A 26,118-nucleotide genomic window follows, 5' to 3' on the forward strand; every position below is an offset into this window, starting at 1 on the left:
GACTTTAACTGGACAACCCCTCCTTGGACCTGGGGCTGCCTGCTTCTGACAGAGCACCTGGAAGAAATACTCACCTGAAAATCCCACCCTAGATGCCCGGAAGCGCTCCCCCGACCCCAGGCTGGGCACCGCCGGCCTCTCTCGTGGCAAGGCTGTCTCACTGCTTCCTTCCCAGCCCCGGCCGCACCAAAGAAAGCAAAGCCCAAGCCGAAGTATCAGAAACGTGTATTTTTTTCTTTTAATAGTAAACCTCTTTACAACAAATATAGTGAAAGAGTTTTCAAACAAAACTCATAAGAATCTCGAGGACTTTGTCTTTTCTTATTGTGTAGAATACTAAGAAAGCATCACCATACAGCACGAAAAGAAATATTGAAAACAAATCAACAGCCACACACTTGGACTCGCCCTGCCCCAGGACCCAGGAGCAGCCCCAGGAGTGTGGGTGATTGTCGGGTGTGGGGGTGGGGCACCTCCATGGCCTGCCCCACCCCTCCTTCCCTCTCCCCTACCCCCTCCCGCCCTCTGGGACTTGCTGGGGAAGAGGAGAGAATCCAGATTCTCCATGGAACATTCCAGCCCCCTCCCCCCAAATCCCATTCCTTCTACCAACTGTTCAGGGTGTGGGGAGAGGCAGGAGAGTGAACAAGGAGTTCCCAGGCTCCCTGTCTCCTCCCCTCCAGGAAAAGCCCACGCCACCCCCACCCCACCCCAGGGGATTCCAAAGTCAGTTAAAAATATATAGAGATATAGATATTTCTAGATACACTTACATCGCTTCTGTCTCTCCAAACAAATAAATAATGAGCAAGAGAAGGTGCATTGCTTCCTTCCTGTCCAAGGTGGGAGGGCCGGGCGGGCGGGGGCAGTGCACTGCTGGGGAAGGGGAGCCGGGGAGGGGGTCCTCCTGCTCTCTGTCCCTGAAGCTGTGGGAAACCTGGGGAGGGAGGGGCATTGGACGACTCCAGTGGTTACTTTGGCAAATGCCCAGTTCTTCAGAGGGAGTGGGTGGAGGCAAATTTGGCTTGTGGGAGGAATAAGAAGTCAAGTCCCCACTGGAGGCTGGGTTCCCAGGAACCCATTCATCTGGCCGGCCAGGAGCCCCTAACCCACCCCAACCCCAGACCCTGAAACCTTGGGATACTGAATTGTAGAAATGTCATCTACTCATTCATAGACAGCCCCCCTCCAGGGACAGAAAAGAAAGGACACACGCACACACACATCCACACACGGTCATCTAAAGCCAGGTTTGCCTTAGGAGGCAGAGGGCAAAACTGGTAAATATTGCACCGTGAACTGCAGGGCCTGAGCCCTGCCCCGTGTTTAACGGTGGCCAAGCCCGGCCTGGCGAGGCGGGCAGACGAATGGCGGGAACAGCCTGAGTAGGGAAGGCCGGTCGTTCAACATTTATTGAGCACCTATCATTTACCCACTCACCATTCAGCATTTCTTGAGCGCCTACTGTGTGCCAGGCACTGGGCAGGGTCCTGGGATGCATGCATGCGCAGCGCTGCACCTGGCTTCTTCCAGGGCCTGACTACATCTCATGAGCCCTGGACACACCCTGCGGGGGGCGGGCTGGGGTGCTGGACATGCTGGGTCCTGGCACGGGGAGCGGCTGGGGTCTGCCGTGAGCAAGGGAGAGCTTGGCAAGGCCCAGGACCTAGAGAGTGCTGCTCTACAAGCAGGACGAGCTGGGGGGAGCAGGGCACCTGTGTGTGGAGGCAAAGGCTCCTGGCGGAGCCCCTGACTCCCGCAGAGGTAGGCTGTAGGGCCAAGCAGAGGGCCTCTGCCAAAGCCCCTCCCTGCAGTTGCACGTGGTCGGTCAGAGCTGAGGGCGGGGCGGGGTGGGAAGGAGGGAGCCAGGGTCTCAGAGCCGGAAGCCAGCCCGTGCAGCGGGGAGCAGGGACAGCCTCCACCCCTTTGTAAACACACAGCAGCCACACAGACACACGCAGCCACACCCAGCCAGGCTCAGAGACACACAGAGGGACAGCCCTGCAACCACACACACGCACACACACACACACAGAGACACACTCACATAAATACAAAGGGACACTCAGACACATAAATACCAGATGCCCTCCTGAACACGCTCAGGGCCGGTGTGGTCACACACACCCATCTGCTCTGGTTTCTTCCCTGCGCCAAGTGTCAGAATACTGTGCGAGGCCAGGTCCCTGGGGCAACCAAGGACGGTCATCTACCACACTCCTGGGCCTTGTGGCTCTACTCGCCAATGCCAACTGGGAGGACACCCAAGGGAGCGCTGCACCCCAAGCAGAGGATGGGGCTTGCCCGGAGGAATGGGGCAGATTCCAGCCTGCCAGCCCCTGTCGCTCCAGGCCCGGTCCCTGGCGGGGGTGGTGGTGGAGCACAGGCTGCCCCCCACCCCTCCAGGATGATCTCAGATCGGGCCCCTCGCAGCCTTGGGGGTGGGGAGCAAGAACAACAGCAGATCGCCTCTGGACAGTTCGGGCCGTTTGAGTCGTTATTATTACAATATACTGTGACAAAAATAGATTCTCATTTCATATCAATACAACAACAACAACAACAGTTTCCTGGACTGGTACACCGCTAACGTTTTCCAAAGGTCGCTATTTACAATTACAGTAGCCAAGAGGGAAGGTGGGGTGCGGCCTGGAGGTGGTGGGACAAGGAGGTAGCCAGACGACCAGGGAGGTGCCAAGAGCGGGGGGGTTGGGTCAGGAGCAGAGGGAGCTAGGAGGAGGGGCCCAGGAGGAGGCAGGGAAGTGGACCCCTACAGACTGGACCCCACCCATAGGGACCTGGGCCTCTGCAGTCTGTCCTGGTGGCCATTCCTCTCTAAGCTCAGGTGCAGGGTGGACCAGGTTCCCTTTCCGCCCTCGTCCCACGGAAGGGTTCTGGCCCTCAGGCACCCCAGGGAGGCCCAAGGCCCATTCTCATGCCTCTCCCCACCAGCCCCCTCACTAAAGTTCCTCTCCCAGATTCTCCCCGCACGTGGTGGCCAGCTTCACGGGGCCGGCGACCAGCGAGGGCTGGGGAGCTATTGCACTGTGTATCTTAGAGAAAAGCTGGGGGAGGGAGGGGCCCGACCCATACCTGGCCTAGCCCTTCTCTGGCCCTACCGCCACCCCCCAGCCCTCTCCTCATGGCTCTCTCTCTCTCCAAATGTGCTTCCAGACAGGTCCCACCTGAAATCCTGCCCCCAGCCTCGGATCCCCAGGCAGTCTGCCCCACCCAAAGGCACCCACGTCCCTCGGGGGTGCAGCACACACAAGGATCAGTGAGCATGAGCTGTGTGCGTGCACCTGCGTGCACGGCGCTCAGGGCCAGGCGTGCCTGGGGTCATGGCAACAGTCCAGAAGCAGAGATCCTACTCAGAACCTGTGCCTTACTCTCCCCTTGTAACACAAACCTACTCATCAAGCCAACTTTGGGGTTTCAGTCTATTGTATGGGTTTTTTTTTGTTGTTGTTGTTTGGTAATTTTTTTGGTTATTTCCCTCTATCTGGGGGATGGGGTGGGCTCGGCACCTGTCCTTTCCCCAAGGCCTACTGGGCCCCCACCCCCTTCCTGCAGCATATGTGTACAACGTGCAAAGTGTCCCCCCCTTCCCGCAAAAAAGAGAGCCCCCAGCCAGTGAAAACGGGGGGAGGTGGAGAAAGAGGGAACGAGAGCATCCCCTCTCCAAAGCGAGAATCCAAATTAAAAAAAATATAATAATAATAATAATAATATAATAATTATACACAAATGTAACCGTCAACAGGACACGGAGCACAAGAAAGGAAGTGGGGGTCGAGCGGGAGGAGCCCAGGCGGGGAGGGTGGGCGGTGAGATTGTCAACTCTTCGTCAGGGAGGCTGAGGGGAGGGAGTGGGAACCATCACTTTAATGTCTGTGGAGAGAGGAGATGGAGAAGGGGTGTGAGGGGCTGGCCCAGGCTCAGGGACCCGCCCCCGCCCCCTCCCCATGGGGCCTGGAGACGTGGCAGGCAGGGGCCAGCAGGCGCTGGCGGACGGGGCGGGGCGGCGCTACAGTACCCAGGTATCGAGCCGCATCCTCTTCACAGCTGAGCCCTCAGCGTCGGGCTCTGGGGCTGGGCGCAGCAGGCCCAGCGTGGGCCCGAAGTCCCCCCGGCCATCATCCCGGTCCCCCGTCTCGTAGGCTCCCCCAGCTGGGCTGTTGAGGCTGTCGTCTGGCTCCGGGCGGGCAGCGGGGAACACAGCTGGAGGGGGTGGCGCAGGGCTGCGCTCTCGGCTGGGGGACACGGGTTCCGACTTGATGCTGATGTGGGGGTGGGTGGTGACCGTGAGGGCTGCACCCACGTGGGGCAGGGGGCTGCCCGGGCTGGAGGTAGGCAATGGGACAGAAGCAGATGGGATGGGAGGTCCCGTGACAGAGGTGAGAAGGCAGTGAGAATACGGAGGGAGCACGGGGTGGGGGTGGGGGTGTCCAGAGCCAAGGGTCAAAGGAAGGGCAGGAAAGAGAAACAGGAATGTCAGTTGGCTTCCAGCCCAGGTCATCCCTCGGTGGTCCAGGGAGCCCACCCAGAGGCGCCTACTGAGGATGGGCCACCCCGAAGGACACCCATCTCCAGGGGACCCGGCGCGCTCCCATCCCGACACCCACGTGCCACACGAGCACTCACATGAGGTTGCTGAGCGACACGGGGACCAGGTGGGACTGCTGCTGAGGGGGCTGTGGCGGCTGCTGCGGCTGCTGGGGCTGCGGCGGCTGTGGCTGCGGCTGCGGTGGCTGCGGCGGCTGCGGCTGCTGGGGCTGCTGGGGCTGTTGCCAGGCGGTGACGTTGCCTAGCGACAGCCCCCCAGGCGAACTGAAGGCTGGTAAGGACGAGAGCTCCGCACTGGTCAACTGGTAATCTGCAGGGGAATGGGGCGGGGTGAGCCTGCGGCCACCGAGGAGACCCCAGGATGAGGGCGCAGGTGGACCGCACACTCCAGGGGAGATGCGCTCGGAGTTAAGGGGATGCGACAAGCAGCATGGCGCCAAGGGGCTGCTTTCCATTCAACAGGATGAAGACAGAGGTGGTTTTTCAAACAGGGTTGAACTTAAAAAAAAAAATCCCACATACCTATCACTTTTACAGTGAATTTTTAAAAAGGGGAGAGAAAGGGGAACAGTCTCAGGTGTCTAACTGCCACCTCTCCACCTGCCAAGTGTCCAGGTGCCTTTCCAAGGCGATGGGGCGCCATGGTAAACACCAGACAAACGGTGCCTCAGAAGCAAACCCCTGAGAGAGCCATGTTGCCTTCTGCAGCGTCCCCAGGTCCCCCACGGACCGATAAATACTTAAAACAGGAAGCGGCTGGGGCTCGAGGTGCCTGCCACCCAGTCCTTACGCACTGCAGCACAGGGGTTTTGGGGGCCCCACACCACCAAGGGCCTGGCAGGGTTCCTGGGACGGGCACTCCTCAGTTCCTAAAATGTCCATCTCAAGGACGAAACGACTGTCTGCATCGCCAGAGAGCAGCAGAACCACGAGGTGGCCCCAGTACACAGCACCGCGATGTCTCCCAGTGCACCCTGTCTGGGACCCCAGAGAGGCTGCACTGTGACAGCAGGAGGGCAGGTGGGGGTGGGGAGCACAGCCCGGTCACCCACCATGTCGCCACGATGCTGCTCCTCAGGGCCCATCTGCTACAGCCTTCTGTGTGCAGGGAGATGGTATCACAAAGGCGTGAGCTACGGATGAGGTCAAACTTCCCGGCTACCTCCACGTACAGGCCCTGTGGCCTTGGGCAAGTGCTTACTCTGTCTATAAACCGGAGGCAATAATCCTCCGTTTGGTGCACAGCTGCCACGAGGCCCGAGCGAGTGTGGACGCGGGGAGCGTGCAGAACAGCGCCTGGCTGGGCAAAGATGTCACAGTCTTTGCTCTGAGCCTGAGGAGCTGGCCCCAGGCCGTGGAGAGAGCCAGCCGCACAGCTCAGACCAGACCCTGAGCTCCTTACGGTCACTAAAGCTCCCTCCACCGAGGGTCCCCGCTTGCCTGGGGTCTCGCCATGTTGGCCACTAGGTGTGAGACACTTACGCTCATGTTTAAAAAGTGCAGCAAGGGCAGAAACAAGCCCTAGAACCAAGCATTCCCAATACTTATCTTACAAACAATCGAGTCAAGCCCAGAACCGTGCCGCACCTTGCCCAAGGTCCCTCTAGGGAATGAAAAGTAGAGACCCACCTCCCAGTCCTGTCCTGTCCCATCAGGCTCCAAGCCCCGCCGACTGGGAAGCTGAGTTCCCTGCCCCCGGAGCCACTGCAGGCAGACTTGGCAGCCAGTGTCAACAGGGGCCAGGCCCATCCTGACCCCAAGCCATTCCCCCAGCCGGAACCTGAACCTGGGCCAAGGGTCGTACACAGTGACCAGCTAAGCAGCCCTGTGCTCGCTGGTGCTTTGTGTACGCATCAGGGTCACCTGCCCACACCTGCTGCTTGGGCTGAAGTCCACTCAGCAGCTCCAGCAGCAGGAGGAACCGGGGCCTGCTTTCTGAGCATGCGAGGACCACCACACACTTCCTGGGGGGCTGCACACGCAGGCGCACGAACCGCTCTCACACCAGTGACCACCACTCTCTCAGTCTAGACACCAGCGAACTTCCCTCACGCTTCACGGAGATGGTGGGCAACCAGGAGACAGCAGGAGGCCACCACCGCGGGACTCCCCAGTAAACAACAGCTACTGAAGCCCCTGGGCCCGCGCCGCGGCACAGCAGGTTAAGCCACTGTGTGTGATGCCGGCATCCAATATGGGCTGGTTTGAGCCCTGGCTGCTCTACTTCTAATCCAGCTCCCTGCTCATGTGCCTGGGAAAGCAGCGGGAGATGGCCCAAGTACCGGAAGAAGCTCCTGGCTCCCAGCTCTGGCCTGGCCCACCCCTGGCAGTTGTGGCTATTGGGGGAGTGAATCAATGGATGAAGATCTCTCTCTCTCTCTCACTTTGCCTTTCAAATAAATAAAATAAATTTAAAAAAAAAAAAAAAAAAAAAAACAACTCCAGTCCTACCCCCCACCCCCTGGGGCAGGGCTGGAGGAGCCTCAAAGACCGCATGCCCTGCGAGCCCCACTGCTCTTGCAGACAGCACCCGGCTCCCAGGTGTGGCTTCCCAGGCGGTGGGCCTGCACGTGGCTGCACACACAGGGCCCGCAGGAGCCCGGAGACAGAATCTGACCTGGCTGCAGTGCGGCCCCACACGAGCACTCCCCCAGTGCTCAACCTGCCGTGGATCGCGCTCCTCCAGGTGCAGCCCCTTGGGTACTGGCCCGGGCTCTGGTGTCCACACGGCCCTGGGGAAGCTTGGAGGTTTGCGTGTGCTTTAGCTTGCGTCCTCACAGGAACAGCCCCCAACCCAAGCCACTCACATGCCCGAGGGCCTGAGGGCAAGCAGGGTCTCTTCAGCTGGCAACAGCCCGGGCTGCCCGGGCCACACGGCACCACGGGGACAGGTGACAAGCCATGTCCCAGGGGGAAGTCCTTGCTGACCCAGCAGCTCGGTGCGCAGGCAAGGATGGCCAGAGTGTCACAGACTGTTCCCACGTGGAATGAGTGGGCGACTCAGGCCAGGACAGCCTGGGGATGGAGGACAGCGGGGCACTTGGTGTTCTGTCTGAATTCCTCTGCCCAGGGGCCCCTGCACCTGTGTCCTCAGGTAACTCCTCACTTTCTCCCTGCTCCCTCCCGCCCTCAGCCCCCCCTCCCCACCAGCCCACATCAGACCCTTCTCTTTCTCCTCCACCCTGCCCTTGGGCCCTCGCTGGCCCTCTCAGGAAAGAAGGCCAACTGACCCAGCTTGCACTTCGTGCTTGTCTCTGGTCTCTCCACCTCCAGGAAGTCTCTCTGAACTGCCCATGTCCCCTCCCCACTCCCCACAGATGAGGTGGAGCCTGTGGGCCTCCTCTGTCCTGTCCGCTCCTGCTCCTCAGACACGAGGTTTCCCAAGGACAGGGCCTGCCCCCTCCATCAGGGGCGCCTTTAGAAAGCCAGGAAGCCCAGGAAGATCTGTGTCTCAGATCAAACGAGGCGGAGCGCGTTAGCTAAGTGCATCTTTGGGCCACACTTAATCAGAACGTCTTTGTGAGATACGCTCAAAAATTACTTGTTTTATCTGCAATCTTAATGGGCATTCTATGCATTTATTTGCTAAATCTGGCAATCATAACTGGGGGGGGCTCCCCCAGATCAACAGCCTTCCTCAGGCACGGCCCTCCCTGGGGAGCACCTAACGTTCCCTCGCTGATCACTCGCCTGCCCCAGGCCCAGGTACACACATTATGTGTCCCGCGGTCACTCACCTGTGTTGTAGGCAGTGGGCATGGAAGAGAAGGGGAGGCCTTGGCTGAGTAAACTTGGTGTTGCCACGGAAACCACTGGGGTGGTGAGTGAGTGGGTAGACTGGGAGACCCCAAGGCGCTGGGCATTGTTCTGTGGGAGAAAACTCCGTCAGGAGGTGGCAGAAGGGTGGCCTGCTTTATGCTGGCCGTCCACCCCAAGGCTAAACTGGAGCCTGGAATCCCAAGGCCAACGTGGGGTGCCTTAGCAAGGAGGCCCCCGCAGCCACACACACACACACACACACACACACACGGAGGCTGGTGCATTCACAGAGAGGCCGCAATCCACGGAGAGGACCATGCACACGCAGATTGACTCACACCTACACATGTGCAAAGAGGAAGGCCTGGCTGCTGCCCTGGGGCCCCGACACCAACACTGGGCGCAGTCTCCTGGGACACAGGGTGACGAGAGCCCCGCCTCTTCTCCTGGCCAGTACCCCCGCGGTCTCCTCTCCAGTCCTCGAACTGCCGCACACGTCCCAGCAGAAGCACCCTGGTGTCTGGGGAGGGGCGTGCGGGGCCTGGCGTGGCGTGTGCCTGCGTGTATGCACACACGTGTGTGGGGCTGTCAGCTCCATCTGCTGCTGAGTCACTTGTTTATTCCAGCTCCACGCTGGGGCGAAACTGCTGCCGTGTTGGCCGCCAGAGCCTGCCTGCCTTTTCCAGCCTTTCTGGCCTCCCGTCAGGGAGCTGGGAAGGGAGGAGCCCCTGTCCCACTCGAGGCCGAGATCGGGCGGGCTAGTGTGAGGCCAGCCGGGGCCGGGGTGGATGCTGCCCGCACCTCTGAGTGCCTGCAAGACCGGCTGAGGGCAGGAGGCAGCCCGGGCAGGCGGGGAGGTGGGGACCCCCACTGAGAAGCCCACTGCAGCCTTGGTTTGGGCCTCAGCTTCCCCTGGAAACCCACTTCACCGTCTAGCTGGCGTCCCTGTGGGATCTGAAGGCTACTCTGGGCAGCAGGGCTGGGGCCTTGGAGGCCTGGGGCTGCCCTCTCCCCCTTGCACATATGCACACCCACAGAGAAAGGGTTGTGTGAATGAATGCAAGGTCACATAAAGCACCCCACACACGGCTACACACGCGTGCACGCCTACCCCTCGCCCCTGCCCCATTCACCTAGGCAGCTTGGCACGGAGCACAGCTCCAGGCAACCAACCAGGCAACACCCACTACGCACACAGGCAGGCGAGAGCACAGGGCATACACGTCCTCCATGCTGGGGGCTGCAGAGCAGCGGGCAGAGCCGCAATTCAAAGCCAGAGCAAACGTGTCACAGCCTCACTTACCAGGTCTAAATGGTCCTCAGTCTGAGAGCAGAAACAAAACCAAGGGCAGGCTTCAGCCTCCGGCCCCGCCCTCCCCCACACCTCCGTCCCCCCGGCCATTCCATCCACCTCCTGGCCCAGAGTAGGATGGTGCTCCCCAGCCTGACGGATGGCGTCTTCCTGACTGCGTCCCCATCCTCACCTTCCAATCCCAGGCCTCCTGCTGCCCTGATAAATCCTTTCAGTTTTCCTCCCCGTTACAGAACCTTCCCCCCATCTCCTGTCCCTTAGGCGGTACTTCTGTGTTGCAACCTCAGAAGGCTCTCTGGGAAGGGCGAGCCCTCCCCCGGGAAGTCCTACCAGCTGGCTAACCTTTGCCTCTCCTGCTGCAGGTCTGCGCTTGCCCCCTCCCCACTCACCAAGTGATGCATTAACCCCTTTCCTCCCTGGGAGGTGATGACCCGCAGGTCGGGCTTGCGGCTGGGGGCTCCGAGCTGGGCGCCGTGGGGGGGCGGGGGCGGAGACTTGGCAGGGATGACCTTGTTGAGGCTGTTGCCGTTGGCCACAGGGAGGAGGCCGGGGGAAGCCCGGGCACTGACGTAGCCGTTCCCTGGAGAAGTGAGGAGGGGAGGAGGGAGACCAAAGGCCTCCCCGTTAGTGCCTGCCCTTGTCCACGCCCGCCCCTAGCACCCGGGACCTCTCACAGCTGCGCCTGGGCCGGGAGTGGGCGCTGAGCTGGTGTCCTTAAAGCCTTCCAGTCTTGCAGGAACGGAAGGAAGAAGAGCCCTCACTCCCGAATCACTAGTTCTCTGCCCTGGCCCCGAGACACCCGTGACAGGCCTGGGCGCTCCGAGGCCGGAAAGGGAATGCGGCCGCGACCTCTGGCCCGGTGCTGGCCGGGAGGTTCTTCTACGGCCGAGCCTCTCCTTGCGTTATGCTCTTCTTTGGCACCTGTTCAGTCCAGTGCTCTCAGCGCCCAGAATCTGCCTTGGACAGGACTGGACGGCCACGTGGGGAAGGGGCGACAGCCGGAATCAGCCACGCTGAGGAGCCCGGCCACCCACTGCTTGGCGTGCTCCCTACGCCAGCGGCTGGGGAGACTGCGGTCTGCAGCGCATAGGCGAGCTGCCTGTGGCCGGGGGAGACAAGCTGCTTGGCTGTGGCGACAGGGCTCCTGGCACTTAAGCACCGATAACATGGCCACCAGCAGCAGCCGACTGGTAGCGATGAGCGCCACGCTCCGCAATCTCCCCAGGCCTTTTCACACACATGCGCTATCTCATCTGATCCTCACGGTAACCTGCAGAGCAGCCAGGACAGGTGCCATCAGCCCTGGCTCAGCCTGCCTGGGAGAGGCGTAATGACCCGTGCAGGGCCACACAGCTGGGGCCCTCGCCTGCCTTCTACACGCTGGACGTGAGGGCCTGCAAGTTTCGCTTTGGGGCTCTCATTGGAGTGGGAGGGGATTCACCCATTCTCCCAGGTCCCCAACCCCAGCACACGAGCAGTGCCCGACGACTGAGGCTGGGCGGGGGACTCTGAGGGCTGAGGGTGCGGGGCAGCCAGAGTCAGAAACACCACCTCGCCCTGTCCCCCAAGAGCACACAGTCGCCCTGGAAGTGTGGCTGCCTCCATCCCAGTTCCCGGATCACTCCGAGAATGGCAGGAATGTCAGGGTGACGTCAATGGTGACATTCGCAGTCAGCCACCCAAACGGACAAGAGCACAGGACAGCAGGGACTGCGAGCTGCAGGGTGGGGGACAGGGGCAGCTGCCCTTCTTCTGTGGCTTGCACGTGTGTGCCTACAGTTGTTTCCGTCAGCATCAGAGCGAGAACGCAGACGTGGGTGTGTACGGCCCATGCTTACAGTGGTCCACGTAGCACCAGGCACTATCACCCCCCCAAGACCAGCACCCCGCTCGCTGGAAGCCCTTAGATCCTCTCCTCCAACTAGGAATGTTGCTTCATTCTGTTTCCCAGAATGCCCTGAGCCTACATCTTTGCTGCTCATCCACACCAATCACTGCCACAGACCACAGAGTCCAGGGGCCTGCGCTTCAGACCCTGGCTTCTTCCTCTGTGCTGCTCTAAGTCTCTCTGGGTCCCGGGGGCGGAGGGGCAACCCTGCCCACCGCCAGGCAGAAGGGCGGCGGCACTCACCGACGGGACTCGGACAGGCTCCGTTTGCACTGGTGAGGTCTCCCCCCAGCATGGCCCCTGGAGGGGAAGCAGAAACGTGATGAGCTGGCAGCACTCCCCCCTCCCACACTGAGTCTTGGGGACCCCAGGAGGAGGGGCCACACAATCAGGGGGACTGCTGCGTGGGGGAAGCGAAAACACTCGCCGTTGACAATGAACTCCCCAAGTCCCCAGCACCGCTCACTTCCAGCCCCTCACCTGCACTAGCTGGCCGCTGGGGCAGGCCGGGAGACACACTGTTCCTCTGTAGTGCTGGCTGCTGGGGGGACAGGAGCCGCGGGTCCGTGAGGGACGACGTCACCAGGGAAGGGGTGACCAGGGAGCCGCTGGGATTGCTGAACTGCAGGGAGCTCTGGTTGGACACGGGCACCGTGACAGGCATGGCAAAGTTGGGGGCCGGGACAGCTGACTAGACAGAAAGACGGACGGATAAGTCAGGCCAGGGTGAGCCCAGAGCCCGGGGCCCACGCTGCCTAAGAGGGAAGGCAAGGGCTCTTCTAGTTCCCAGGCGGTGCATCCTGCGGCCAGCAGCTGGAGCTCTCTGCCCTGGGCCCTCCTGGAGTCCTGCCTGCCACTCCCACCAAGGAAGAGCACTGGTGGGAACGCTTTGGGATCCAGCTGTGGCCCAGATGACGAGACCCAGGCGCTGCTCGCTCAGACAGGACCAGGGACACCCCCTGGTGGAGGCGGATTAGTCCTCAGCCAGGCAGGACACACGGGGAGCAGGTTAGAACCCCGAGGACAGACCCAAACTCACACACAGCAGTGAAAGGCCTGCGCCCCCCTCACTGCCTTCCCCGAAACGATGCTGAGTGTCGGAAGCTGGGTCTCCACTCCCCCAACCCCCCACCCAAATGACCTGGGGAAAAAGTACTCTACGCTCCTGTCCTCTCTGTACACTTCTCGCTGGGGGAGGGGCACGCCGCAGGCCTCTTCAGCCTACGTGCCTCCCAAGAGGAGGCTCAGCGAGGGTCACAGGTTCGTCACGGCCAAGGCCAGGGGTTCCTCAGTGGTCACTACAGCCCCAGCACGGCTCAGAGCGGAGCAGCCATCCGAGGCAGCCGAGGGCCGGGCGCGAAGCCACACCATGCACCACAGGGAGGCTCTCCTCCATGCGACTACTCACGGCCAGTCTATAACTCTGCATCATTTTATCAAACTCCTCGTCTATCTTTTTATATTTCTCCTCCGTCTGGGGGGTCAGGGCAAACACCTCGTCCACCTCAGGGCTCTCACATTCCCTGTGCTTCTTGTGCAGCGCCTGGGGGAAGGGGCCGGAGGGGGCCGACAGAGAGACAGTGAGTGGGGCTCACCCCGTAGCGCCGGAAGAGCCCGTCCAGCTCCTCGCTGGCGCGCCGGTACTTGTCCTCCAGCAGGGGGCTCTGCTCCAGCGAGTCCTCCCCGTCGGGCTCGGGGCTGTCGCAGCCGTTGAAGCCCTTCTTCCTCAGGGTCTGTAACCGCACAGCAGGCCGAGGGTCCTCCCAGCCCCGCTAAGAACCCCCCCCTCCGCCGACTCGTCCCCGGCCCCCTTCCTCAGGGTTCCCGGGGCCCAGCATCTCCCCGCCCCGCCCCACTGGGCCACTGCGTGTTCTCCAGGGGGACATGATCAGGGTGGCTTGGCCCATCCCAATCCCCAGGCTCTGCTCAGTAGAACGGGGAGTAAAAGAGAGAGAGAAGGGGACGTAGAAAAGCAAAAGAGGGAACTAGTACTTATTGAGCTCCTACTGTGTACCACCATACAAACTGTCAATGCCAGAGGTCAGAGCTTCTCCCGTGCACCCTCAGCGCTGATCTGGACAAAGCGGGGGCACGTGGAAGGGCCTGCAGTTGGCTCCCAAACTGCCCCCACCATGCTCGAAATATTTTACAGACACCTGCTTCATCTTCAAAAGCAATGTAAATTGTACATTCTAGTCTAGGGGGAATCTGCTTTCTCAAACATAAAAACGAGGGCACCTCCTCCAAATCTCTGGGCAGCCTGTGCCTTCCTGGGCGTCCTCTTGGTCGGCAGAGGCTCTGCACCCCGAGGTGTGCGCACCCCAGTGTGAGCAGCAGGAGCTGGCTCATCTCATTCTATTCACATCGTGTCCTTTAAAGCAGGCATGGGCCCCAGTCCGCGGAGGGAACACCACGGCTCAGGGAGGCCAAGCCACCTGCCCAAGGCCACGTGGCCGGCAAAGGCCAGAGCTGAATTCCAAAGCTCATGCATGTCCTTCACCCATTCACAATGTCAGCTCTCTCTGAAACAGGAAACAGAGCCACGGGACAGAGACAGAACAAGAGAGATGGAAACAGAGAGGAGACACAAAAGGAAGAGGCAAATAAAGGAAGGAGCAGACTAAAAGGTGGAGAAAAGGGGGGGAAAGAGAGGGGGGGTACACACCTGCCAGACAGGAGACACATCAGAGAGGGTGGGGTGAGCCACTCCACCTGAAGCCTAGCTCGGGGGCCCAGCACTGGCCTGTGCACCTGCCCTGCTCCTTCCTCCTCCTGGGGCTCTGCACGTGTGCACAGAGGGGAGCACTGCGCGGGGCCCACCTCGATGATGTCGGCGTTGGTGCGGCTCTCGTGCGGCTCGTTGTACTCCGTGTACTTGAGCAGCACCTTGTCCATGTCGGTGCTGGCGTACTGGAACAGCTTGTTGGAGTGGTTGAAGATGATGAGCGCGATCTCGCAGTCACACAGCACGCTCAGCTCATACGCCTTCTTCATCAGCCCGAACTTCCGCTTGGTGAATGTCACCTGCAGCACAGGAGGTGGGTGGCCGGGTCCGGCCCAGTCAAGGCCTGCCCGGGAGCCTCCACCCACAGGCAGCTGGCCACAGCCCTTGCCCCAAGGAGCCACCATTCTCAGGGAGGTACAGGCCGGCAACCCTTTCTAACGCTTGGCCAAAACACAGCCCGGAGCCAGCTCACTGGAAGGGGCGGATTTCCAGGGAATGAACTCCGCTCCTCAGTGCTGGGGGCTACCGAGAGGTCATGGAAGAGAATAAAAGGGCTTTCTGGAGCGAGAAGAGGGGAAGGATTCCCTTGGGGATGTGGGGAGAACCCAGGCATGGCCCCAGGGTGGGGGCACAGGTCCATCTGGCTGCAGTGGCAGAAGGACTCTGGAGTCCTGGGACACAGGGTTCCAAGGGCTGCCATGAGCTAGGGACCCCTCTTCACCCAACTCCGCTCCTTTCAGAGTCCCTCTTCTTCAGAGAAGCCCTCCTGGAGTACTTGGAAGGAGCCAAGGCAGAGGTCAGCTCCTGGCCCTCACTCTGTGGAGCTCCTAGGACTTCCTCACCTGCCGGTTCCGCTCATCGGTGATTCGCTGAATCTGAATCTTTTTCCTCCCCATCTTCTCCGGGGATCCTCAGTGCCAGGGAGGGGAGGGGCTTGCTGGGTGGTGGGCGACGGCACACCTTACGCTGTGCTCATGAACGGTCTGGGACCGGCGCTCAGTTCATGGTCTGCAGGGCGCCTACTGCACGGCCTCCTGTGGGTGGCGGGAAGGGGTGGGTGGTAAGAGAACCTCCAGCCCCGCCCCTCGGCGCCTGGCATCTGAGTCCCACCTGCAGGATGGGCCTGAGGCAATGGCTCGCCAAGGCAGGCCCGAGCGGGCACTCCGGTCCACACTCCTTCCCCACGGTCGCCGCTGTCCCCCAGCTCCCCCCAGCTCCCCCCAGCTCCCGGTGGGACGTCCTGGCTGCCGAGGCGCCTCTGGGTCTCACAGAACGCTCCTGACTCCCTTCCCCTCCCCGGGGCCTGCCAGCCACTCCAGCGGCCCCTCTGGCCCAGAACTGCTTCCCACCCCGGAGCCCGGGGCACGGGCGTGCTGAGTGAGCAGCTGCCCAGCCTGCGAACAGCAAGCCCGGCGTTCCTGGGGCCAGGGTGGGCTTCCTCAGGTACCCTGGCTCCAGAACATCCCACAGCAGGTCTAGGGTGGTCGTCCTCCCCACCGGCTCAGGGCCCTGGGGCCTGGAGCCCCACAGCGGGCCATCTGCCTTCCGCCAGAGCTCCTCTGCACCAGTCTGTCTGACTCAGTGGGCCTGGAGGGAGCTGGCACCGTGGTGGAGTGGGCAAAGCTGCTGCCTGCAATGCCAGCACCTAATATGGACGCCGGTTCATATCCCAGCTGCTCCACTTCCAATCCGGCTCCCTGCTGATGGTTTGGGAAAAGCAGTGGAAGATGGCCCAAGTGCTTGAGCCCCTCCCTGCACCCACGTGGGAGACCTGGAAGAAGCTCCTGGCTCCTGCTAGGCCCAGCTCCAGCTGTTGTGGCCATTTGGGGAGTGAACCAGCAGATGGAAGACCTCTCTCTGTCTCTCCCTCTCTCTGTAACTATGCCTCTCAAATAAATAAAAATAAATAAAATCCTTAATAATAAAAAAAAGAGGGGTTCTGTTGCATGAAACAAACGAACTGGGGCTGGTGTTGTGGCGTAGTGGGTTAAGCCGCCGCCAGCAGTGCCAGCATCCCACATGGCTGTGCTGTTTTGAATCCCAGCTGCTCCACTTCTGATCCAGCTCCCTGCTAATGGCCTGGGAAAGCAGCAGATGGTCTGAGTGCTTGGGTCCCTGCCATTCACATGGGAGACCTGGATGGAGTTCCAGGCTACTGGCTTCAGCCTGGTCCATCCCCAGCCATTACAACCATTTAGGGAGTGAACCAGCAGATGGAAGAGCTCTCTCTCTCTCTCTCTCCTTCTCTCTCTCTGTAAGTCTGCCTTTTAAATTAATAAATTTTAAAAGCAAAACAAAACAAAGCAAAGAACAAACCATCCCTCCAGACCAGAGGCCAGCAAACTCTGTGAAGAGCCAGACAGTAAACAGTCCAGGCTGAGCCAGCCGTGCAGCCGTCCCTGTTACGACTCAGCTCTGCCACTGTGGCATGAAAGCAGTGGACAGCTACACGTACGTGAATGGGCACGGCTGTGATCCAGTAAGACTATATATACAAAAACGGGCACACCCCAAACCGGGCACCCAGCTTATGCTTTGCTGACTCCTGCACTAGAGATGGGCCATGTTTCGAACCCTAGCTCGGCCTAGAATAGTGTTTCTCATGCACACCTTGAAGCACACCGGGGCCCACCGGGAATGCCAGCATCGGGCTGGGGGTCATCACAGTACCCCTGTGGTGCATTCTCGGCTTGCTGGTTCAACAGCTCCAGGTCTAGACACGGGATAGGAAATAGAACTCTTGCACCATGGGACAGGACGGGGCCCAGGATGGCAGCCCAGCCCGAGCCAGAAAAGGCGATGCTCTCGGCTGTGGGCAGGGCGCACGTGGGCTAGGGACTAGAACCATGGGTGGCGCGGAGGCACGAGATGACCTCAGGGCCCCTCCAGCTGTGTGATTCTAGGAGTCCCTGCATCAACGGTGGAACTTTCTGGAACATGAGGAGCAGTAAGCATGGGGCCCATGCTTTCTAAAGCTACATCTGTTGGGGTGTGGGAGGAGCCTAACCCTAGAAGTGGAGGCCCCCCCCTCCATGGAGCCCCTGTCCAGAGACCTGCCTGCCTGTGTCCGGCCTCCCCAACCTGGAGAGAGGCATCCTGGGGGCGTGTGGTGACACAGACCCCTTACTTCCCACTACCCATGGCCCTGGAGCCTTTCTGGCCCCAGTCAACACGGGCCCCAAGACACCACAGTAGATGCCAACGCTCAGCTTTGGCATCCTGGCCATGGAGGGAAGGGGGCGAGGAAGGCAGGGAACCTAAGGGCTCGGGGGGGTCCAGGACGCCTCGTTCCCATCTTCCCCATTACCAGGCCTGTCCCTCAGGCTCTCCCCAGCCCAGCTGGAAGCAGAGCTGCTGCTGTGCTTAACTATCTACAGAAAAAGCACTGCTCCTGCCCGACTCCCCAGAAAAGGATCCCAGCACGCTCTTCTGTCCTGGGCCTCCTGCACCCACCGCCCAGAATGACACCAACACCAGCCCAGCCAGCTCTGAGCGGCCCAGCAGTCAGCTTGCCACCCCACTCCCTGAGATGCCCGTCTCTGCCCAACTCCCACTGCAGCGCCCCTACCCCTTAGCACGCTCCAGAGACCATGCTTTCTAGAGCTATGGTGCAGTGGGCTTGGCAGGGGCCGTGGGGAGGGCTATGAAGAGCTGGCTTTCCCAGTGGGACCCTCTGGCCTTGACAACGCACTCCAGACTGCGACTATAGGACCGCTGGGCTCCTCGGGCTCACAGCAACTCCCTTCCCTCCGTCCTTCCGTCCCCCTCTCCCCAGCTTTTGTTCATCAGCAAATTCCAACCTGGATGTAACCTCTGTCAACTCACGGTCAACACAGTCTCTTCTTCCAGGTTGGGAGAGAACCTTCTGTTTGCTCTCATGACGCCTGGAAAAGCCATCTTGCCATCTTCCTAGCACTTGGGACTAAATAATTACCATTCTGTGCTCCTATTTCCAGTCTGGCTCCCCAGGAGACTGAAGCTTGCTGAGGGCAGGAACCGCGTCAGTTTCTCACTACTCTACCCCTGTAAGGAGCTCAGGGAATGTCTGTGGATGGGAAGAGAAGAGCCTTTCATTACTGTGGCCCTGGGAAGTCCTTCTTGCAGTCTAACCTCCACAGTCGTGCTGCAGAACCTGCTCCTCTCACTCCACCCTCTGTGGAGCTGGAAGCCTTCCTTTCCCAGCTGCCCTTGAAGACTGCCCACTCGGACACTACCACCCTCCAGTCACCCCTGCCACCCCAGACCTCAAGCTTCCCCATCCCCGGGGTGGCTAGTGCAGAGGGTGAGACTCTAGTCTTCTAAGGAGCAGCCCTGAGCACATGGAGATGGAGAGGATGGGGTTGCTTAGGCAACTGTCGCCTGGCAACCAGCTCCCTGGCTGATCTCCTACACCGCCCCCCCCACCCCCGCCTCATGCTGGGGGAGCTGGGATGCAGGAGGGATCAGGGCTGAGAAGGCAAGGAAGCACAGAGACCCATGGAGCCCAGGGAAGCAGGGTGAAAAAGACCAGGACCCCCAGCTCTCACTCCCGCAGGGGCGGCCCAAGCACTTTCTCGGGAGCCGCAGGCTTCCAGGGCCCTTTCCCCACTGCTGCTCCACTCTGTGCCAAAGCTGCCAAAACTATGGCGGTCCTTCCTCCTGTCTAACCACGAGCTCTACTACAAGGCAGGATCGTCTGCACTAACCTCCATCCCCCGTGTCATTCACTCCGCATCACTACAGGGTCTTTGAAAGCTCTGAGGCAAGAACATGAACTCAACCCTGACTTTGGGAGAAGGGGGGGTGTGTGCTAAGATGGGCACAAAGGACCCTAAACAGACCCCAGCCAAAGTCTGTGCTGTCCAAGCTGCCCGCCTACCCAATTAAGAGATATTTTAATGAACACCTGGACCTCCTTAATTAGCCCTCTGCCTAATTACCTACCCAACTGCCAGGAGCCAGAGGCTTGGGCATCTGTTCTCCAGATGTGAGCTTGCCTCCCCAGTCTGGCCTGCTGTCATGCCTCGTCTCGTTTCCGGCCTACTCCTCCTCCAGGAAGCCCCCTCAGATGAGCCGGCCCTTGGCAGCTTCTAACCCTCTCTTCTCACTCTGCCTGGTATCTGGAGTCCAAGGCTTGGGAAGGCTAGGGCTGCCAAGGGGCAGGGGTTGGCTAGCACGGTCTTCTTGCTCTGACGGCCCCAGGGCCTGCCCTATGCTGACCTCAGGCACAGCCGTGACCTCTGGAGCTGGCAGCATCTGTGTCACCACAAGTACCCCCTCTGGGGGCTCCAGCTGCTGGATTCTGATTCACCCAACTCCCTGCACAGGGCAGGGTCAGGCCGGGCCGACCTCCTGGGGGTAGGGGCCGGGGGTGGGCAGAGGCAGGGGCTTCCTGATGCAGAGGAGGAGGGAAGAGGGCAGCTGGGCTGGCCCCGGGGAGGCAGGCACAAAGCAGCTGTCTGCAGAGAGAGGCGGCTGCAGCAAAGCCTCTGCAAACAGCAAGCAGGGAGGCTGCAGGGCGAGAGGCCCATCTGACAACGCCCTGGGTGAGGAGGAACCGAGGGACCAGACTGCAGGGATCCAGGGGCCCCACGGTGGCCAGTGGCTGTGTTTCCAAGCTGGGCTACAGACCTGAAAGGAACCTGTGGGTTGTGTGTGCATGCAAATGAGGTAGGAACCAGGCACACAAGGCGCTCCAGCGGGGGACAGGTTTGGTGGGGACATGGAAGCAGCAGCAAGCTGCCGCCCCCACCGTGACACCTCTTGGTACCTGAGCAATATTCAAACCACGCTTGGGTTTCAGAATGACGCTATCACAGTTCCTGTGTGAGGGTGACCTGTGTGAGGCCAGCGGGGAGCAGCCAGGCAGCCCCCCGAGCTGCAGCTGCGGCAGGGCTGTCCTTCCTGGGGAGCTGCGGGCAGCCCCCGGCCCCTCTCCAGCCGTGCCTTCTCCCCACACCCGCCCAGCCCTGTCTACCCCGTCCCCCTGTGCCCGATAAGAGCAACTGCAGGGCTCCTACGGAGACACAGGTCAAAATGAAGCAGACGCCCAGAGAGGCTGAGCAAGCGGCCCCGTGTCACAGAGCAGTGGGCTCAGCCTGCTCTGCGCGCAGTGCACAGCCAGAAAAAGGGCTCTCATTAGGCAGGCCCTTCATCCCTCCCTCGCGGGCTGCTCGGGGCTGCAGGCTATGGACTGGAGGGGAAGGCAGGAGGCGCTGGAGACAGCTGTCATCCCTCCTCCCGCCCCTTCCCCGTGGCTGGGCTGCAGGGCATGAAATAAGCAGCAGGCGCTGGGGGAGGGGGTGACAATCCAATCCACCTGTCACCCCCACAGTCAGGCGGCCTCAAGCAGCCTGCTCACTAACGAGGGAGGAGGCGTGGGTGAGGCAGACACAGGGCGGGTGGCGGAGGGGGACAGACACACAGACACAGGAAAGGAGGGATCGAGAGAAAGCAGCAGGGAGGCGGGGTGGGGCCCGAGGAGGCAGGTTCCACAGCGGCCTGCAGGACTGGCCCTGGGGCAGCTGCGCCAGCGCCACAACTTGACAGGACACCCTCCCTGCCCTCCGAGAACTTGCAGTCCAGCCAAGAGGCAGGCAGGGGAGGGGCAGGTCCCACCCAGGGCAAGGGCGCAGCAGCAGGGAGGCCCCCCGGGGGCCTGGCCTGGCTCCAGACGCCGCCGGGAAGGAGCACCTCAGCTCTCTGGGCTCTGGCCAACCTCCCAAGGGCGGGCAGGCAGAGCCTGAGAGGGTACAGAGGGGACACCAAGCCCCAGGGCCCCCCTCACTGCCCACCAGACTCCGGGGCTCACAGCCCTGAACTCCGCCTCTGAACCCAGCCCAGGGACCCCCTCCCCACGGCGAGGGCCTGGGCCATCTTCCTCTGGGTCCCAGAGGGCAGTGAGTGAGGTGCACAAGGCTGGGGTCGCGCACTGTGCTCTCTGCATCCCACACGTGGCCTGCTCCTGGCGCTCCCAGGCTCCGGCCCGCCCCCTTCCCACGGCCGCCTCTTTCCTTCACCCTGGAGTGCGGCTAGGGTCTGATCTGGAAGGCCTGGCCCTGGCCCCAACCCTTGAAAGTTCCGTCTGGCAGGCTTACTACCCAAAGCCAGGTTCCCACCATCTTCCCCTCCCTCAGGGACTCCCCTCCCCCAGCCCGCAGCCTCAGGGCTGGGCAGGGGCTATTTTTAGCCTGGGCACTGAGCTAATTTTAACTCACCGACAAGGGACCTGGGGGCGGGCTGAGGAGGGGGGGGGCAGTCCAGGAAAGCTGGCCTGGGGAAGGGGTGGTCTCAGGTCCAGACACCCTAGGAATGCCAGTGGGGGCTGGCACTGTAGCCTCCGCCTGAGCACAGGAACCAGCTTGGCGAGAGGAGCCCCCCCCACTGGCTTCCGCTGGGGGCCAACTCTGTGCCCCACCCCAGGCTTCCCGCCCTCCTGTCCCTGGCAGAATTCCTGGGATGGGGTCATCCTGTTTGCTGCCCAGAAGATGCCTCTCTGGTGAGGGTCTGTCTCCTGAGCCTCCACAGCCCAGCCCGGCCTTCCTGTAGTCTAGCACTTATCCTTCCGGGAGCAGCCATGGACTGCGTGGCTGCCCGGGGAGGCAGCAGCATCTCCCACCCGGCCCTGGCCTGGCCTTCCTGCTCTCTAGGCCATCTCCAAGGCACTCCCGGCCCCACCGCCAGAACCACTCGGGGTGATCTCAGGAAGTGCCGGCGGACAGCAGTAGAAAGGGAACTCGGAGAACAGGCCAGGGAAAGAGGGCGCCTTCTGGGTGCCTGGATTCTAACCCCCGCTCTGGCTTTCCCTCACGGTGTCTCTCAGGGCTTCACCTGACTGGCCAGTCTAATGGGTCGAGCTGGAGTGGACGCAGTGCATAGTGCCCTTCCAGTCCAGACATACTCTATGGAGAGGCCTGAAAGGAAGAGAGGCTAGGACTGTGATTCCACGGTGAGGTGACCGTGGAGATGGCCTGCGCGGGGCCCCCGTCCCCCAGCCCGAGAGCAGCCACAAGGCTGATGGAGCACAGGTGCTTTCTGAGTAGTGACCCCCCACCCCCAGAGAAGCCGGGGGGCTAGCGCAGGTTCCATGTGCGGCACACAAGGCCCATGTGGAAGAGGTTTCAGCCTCCCCACCCCCTCACATACCCTGGAATGCCAATCAGATCCAGGGCTTGGGGCTTCCTGCTGCTGGTTACTGGACAGTGTCTAGCCCAGGGGCACTACGGTGATCTGGCCCAAGGTCACTGTCATGTCATCCGTGGGGCCTTCTGGAGCCCCAGCCTAAGCTTTGCTTCCCGCCCCACCCCAGCAGGCTGAGCGGCAATGACTCACTGCTGCTCATTTGCAAGGGGATTTGCATAGTGTCTCTGACCTTATTCCTTCAGGCTCAACTTCCCATTCCAGGATGTGGGCCACCCCCACCCCGGCATGCCCAGGTACTTAGGGACCCCCAAGGAGTTCCTGGCACTTCAGGCCTCTGCTCCCACCTTTCTCCTCCAGAAAGCATTCCTGAATTTAGAAACTCTCCAAAGAGCTCCTGCGTCTGGCTGACTCCCCTACTCAGTCCAGGCTGGGGTGGGGGAGGAAGAAGGCACTGCAGCAAGGACCCGAGGAGACTGGCCGGGGAGGTGTGGTGGCGCCCCCCCTGCCTGGGGGCTCCCGCGCGAAGAGTGCCAGGGCTGGGCCAAGCAGCAGGCAGGGGCGAGCTGCACTGGCCTCGGTGTCTACCCCGCTGCTTGGGGTGCAGAAGCAGGGGAACTGGCAGGCAGATGTCAGGCCGCAGAGAGGGCTTGCAGGTCTGAAGGCCCGGGCTTCTCGTACTCTCCGGGGTTCAGACCTGCTTTGTTTGAAGCCACCAGCCAAGCATGGGCAGCTGGTGACGTGGGAGGGTGCAGAGGTGCCACATGGCACTCCCCTGGGTTAGGACAAGCACTTCCCTGCTGACCTTGAAGTCTGGCCTCTGTCCTGCCAGTTCCACTACCTGCACCTCCAGCCACACCCTCTGAAACAAGGTGCTCCGCAGTGGTCTCCCATCCTGGGAAGTCCTTCTGCGATCTAACCACCATCCCTCCCCCACAGCCAACCCTTCCATGGCCCCCTAAGCCCGTATTGGTCATCTAGACAAGAATGGTGTGCAGGGGCCCCTGGCCTCCGCTGAGGAGAGGTGGGGGCGGTTGGGACGGTTAGTGTGTCACCTTCTACCTCCCCACCCAACTTCCCTCTGGGGTCTCCAGAGACAGAAGTGAAAGTGGCAGCTGGGGCCTTCGGGGCGGGCCAGATTGAGAGCCGTTGGGATGAGCAGAATGCCACCAGTGCGAGGTCTGGGCTGCCTGCCACTGCAGCGGGTGGGCTGATGGCTAGACCAGGGGAGGGACTCCCCATGGAAACGAGGGCATGGGGCAATGCTGAGCGTGGGCCCCTGGCCAAAGGAAGAGCCGGCTGACCGGAAACAAAATCTGGAGGGAGGCAGGGAAGGAGTCTCAGGGAGGCACTGTCTTCCGGGGAGTGCTGCGAGCCCTTGTCCTGAGCGGCCAGAGGCCCTCTTCTCATCTCAGGACAGAGGCAGGGCTGCCCTGGCTGGGGACAGGAGGGCATGGAGAGGAGGGGGGGCAGGGGCTCGACCCGAGCCCTCCCCTCACACCGGGACAGAGGGAGGCAGAGGGTCTGGACGCACGCAGTTTTCCCCGACAATGAAGACAGGGGCCTGAAAGAGGCCAATCCAATCAGGGGAGGCAAATCCTCCTAGAGACATCATGACCTGCGAAGCCGCCCAGGACTTACGGGGCGATGGCTGGGTCTCCTTCCGACTGGAAGGGCAGTCCTCTAAGCCCTGGCAGGGGCGGGCGCGGCGGCCGCGTGGGCCTGCAGCGGCGGCCAGCCAGGCAGCTCTTACAGGATTAGCTTGCTGCTTTCAGGACAGGTGCCAGGTGAGGCTAAGATGTCCAGCCAGATGGAGGGGGACTTGGCGGGCAGGGGTGGGGAACAGTATCTGCACGAGGCTAGGCAGAGACAGGCGCCCAGACCCGTGCCCCACACCGACACCTGGCTCCTCACCCCTGCATGGACGCTGTGCGAAGACCCCTCTGGTTTCCGCCAGCAAGGAGCCCTGCCGACACCCTGATCTGGCGCTCTGCCACTTGTCTACTCTCAACCCTTCTGTGAGGCCTCACAACCAGGGCCCCATCCTTGGGAACAGGTGAGGGGCTCCTCTCCCTTCCCTCCCAGCTCCCCACCCCGGGGCTGACAGGTGGGGGAGACACAAAGGAGCAGCTGGGCCGGAACACCTGTCCCCACCCAGCCAGCGTGGGCCCTGTGGCCTGCCACAGAGCGTGCGTAAGAGGAGTCAGCATGGATGCAGCAGTTGTGGGGGCTGGGGAAGGGGTCGGGAAGACCTGAGGCTTCAAGACCAGGCACTACCTGGCCTACCATCCCCCGGTCTACCTCGGACCATCAGCCCTGCAGCAAACACATCACACAGCATGCTCTGATGGGACACCATCAAGGTTCAAGGTCATCCCTGAAAACCCTGTGCTCAGCCCCTTGCCTCCGTGCTGCTGGGGGGTGGGGGGGGTGGAGATCCCGAGAAGAGACCAAGCCCTCTTCTGCCATCCTAACCTTCCTGCCTGCATTTTCCCCTTGAGGTCTCAGGACAGGCTCTCTCTTGTTCTCTGTCCTCCCGACCCTCAGCTGGGCTGCAGCAGACAAAACTGCTTTGACATCCCCTCTTTTCCAGGCTCAACTGGAGCCATCTCTCCTCGACCCTCAACCCCAGGTAGTTGCTGCTAGGGTCAGGGGCAAGGGAATCGCCAGGAACAAGTAACCCTGCAGCCAGAGGGACCCGGTGACACCCACAGGCCCACGGGTGCAGAGGGCAGGGCCTGAGACAAGGAGACAGCTGGATGGGGAGGACAAGGCTGGGCTCTGCTTCCTACCCCATCCCAAGGCCAAGCCAAGCCTCAGGCCTCAGCAGACACTGCGCGGTCCCACCCCGGCTTCCGGGTAGCTGCCTTCGCCAGGCTGAGGCCGAAGGTCTGGAAGATTGGCTGCAGCCCCCCGCCGAGTACCCACCTCCCCGGCTGTCTCCCACACCTCCCTTGCAAACACAGAAGCCAGCTCGGAGATGAGCAGGGACTCGCCCATGGTCACCAGGACCCAGTGGCACAGGTGGTCTGAGTGCCGAGGCCTGGGCTGACAGCAGGAAGGGGGTCTCCCTCCCTGGGGAGCCAGGGCACATCGCTTCCCTGGTGGATTCCCCACCCTCGCCCTGGGAGGCTCCCCTGGGTCAGACAAGCCAGGCACTCTGGGTCCCCTCACCCAGCCCGCACCGCCACTCAGGGAGACGTGAAGGGGACCCCGGAGGGGTGTCCGAGTGGCTGTAGCTCCTGCTCGCACACTCGTGCTTCGGGAGTTGTCTCCCCCGACACTCAAAACAGAAGGCAATGACTCCTCGGGGAACCCAAGCAATGCCCCCCGCAGCTTGGCAAGACCTTCGTCCTCTGCCCTCTTGCCAGCAATCCGCCAGGTCTGCTCTTGCTGTCCACTGCTCTCGGGCCTCCTCGGCCTCCCTCCCGCCGCCCCACGCCACAGGCAGGAGCCCCCCTTTCCTCCGAGAAAAACACCCTCAATGCCTGGGAACCTGGGGAAACCCACGTCTTCAACCGCGGAGACTCGGTTTCCCCAATGAGTAACAGCTGTGGGGAGAGCGAACACCTCTCCACGCCAGGCCCCGTGGAACACGGGGACAAGAAATGGACGCCTCCTTCCTCCAGCCCCCGGGGATCTCCAAAGTGCCAGTTTCTGGAAAACTAGGTAGTGGGCATGTGCATCGGGGTACAGCTCCCTTGGCCAGGGGGGCAAAAAAGGCTCGTTCTCTCTGTGCTTTTGCCACTG

The 26,118-nt window shown here is 61.5% G+C and overlaps 1 protein-coding gene across 5 annotated transcripts in view; it reads right to left on the reverse strand.

Annotated features, from left to right (window-relative positions):
- Positions 1–231: 231 nt before the first annotated feature.
- MEF2D (myocyte enhancer factor 2D) overlaps positions 232–26,118 on the reverse strand; it is a 30,666-nt gene continuing 4,779 nt past the window's right edge. For 2 of the 5 annotated variants that reach the window (XM_062192491.1, XM_062192493.1), the window contains exons 2-12: positions 15,093–15,284; positions 14,346–14,549; positions 13,121–13,258; positions 12,006–12,216; positions 11,769–11,825; positions 10,027–10,217; positions 9,629–9,649; positions 8,304–8,433; positions 4,645–4,876; positions 4,037–4,343; positions 232–3,891 (exon numbers count right to left, since the gene is read on the reverse strand). In XM_062192491.1, coding sequence (XP_062048475.1) covers positions 3,880–3,891; positions 4,037–4,343; positions 4,645–4,876; positions 8,304–8,433; positions 9,629–9,649; positions 10,027–10,217; positions 11,769–11,825; positions 12,006–12,216; positions 13,121–13,258; positions 14,346–14,549; positions 15,093–15,146 — 1,557 coding nt within the window. In that variant the 5' untranslated portion in view covers positions 15,147–15,284 and the 3' untranslated portion in view covers positions 232–3,879. Of the gene's footprint in view, positions 3,892–4,036; positions 4,344–4,644; positions 4,877–8,303; positions 8,434–9,628; positions 9,650–10,026; positions 10,218–11,768; positions 11,826–12,005; positions 12,217–13,120; positions 13,259–14,345; positions 14,550–15,092; positions 15,285–18,184; positions 18,296–26,118 lie in introns of all 5 variants that reach the window. The other 3 variants (XM_062192492.1, XM_062192497.1, XM_062192496.1) reach the window with 3 other exon arrangements.

Source organism: Lepus europaeus, chromosome 5 (genome assembly GCF_033115175.1).
Source record: "Lepus europaeus isolate LE1 chromosome 5, mLepTim1.pri, whole genome shotgun sequence".
Classification (NCBI taxonomy): domain Eukaryota; kingdom Metazoa; phylum Chordata; class Mammalia; order Lagomorpha; family Leporidae; genus Lepus; species Lepus europaeus.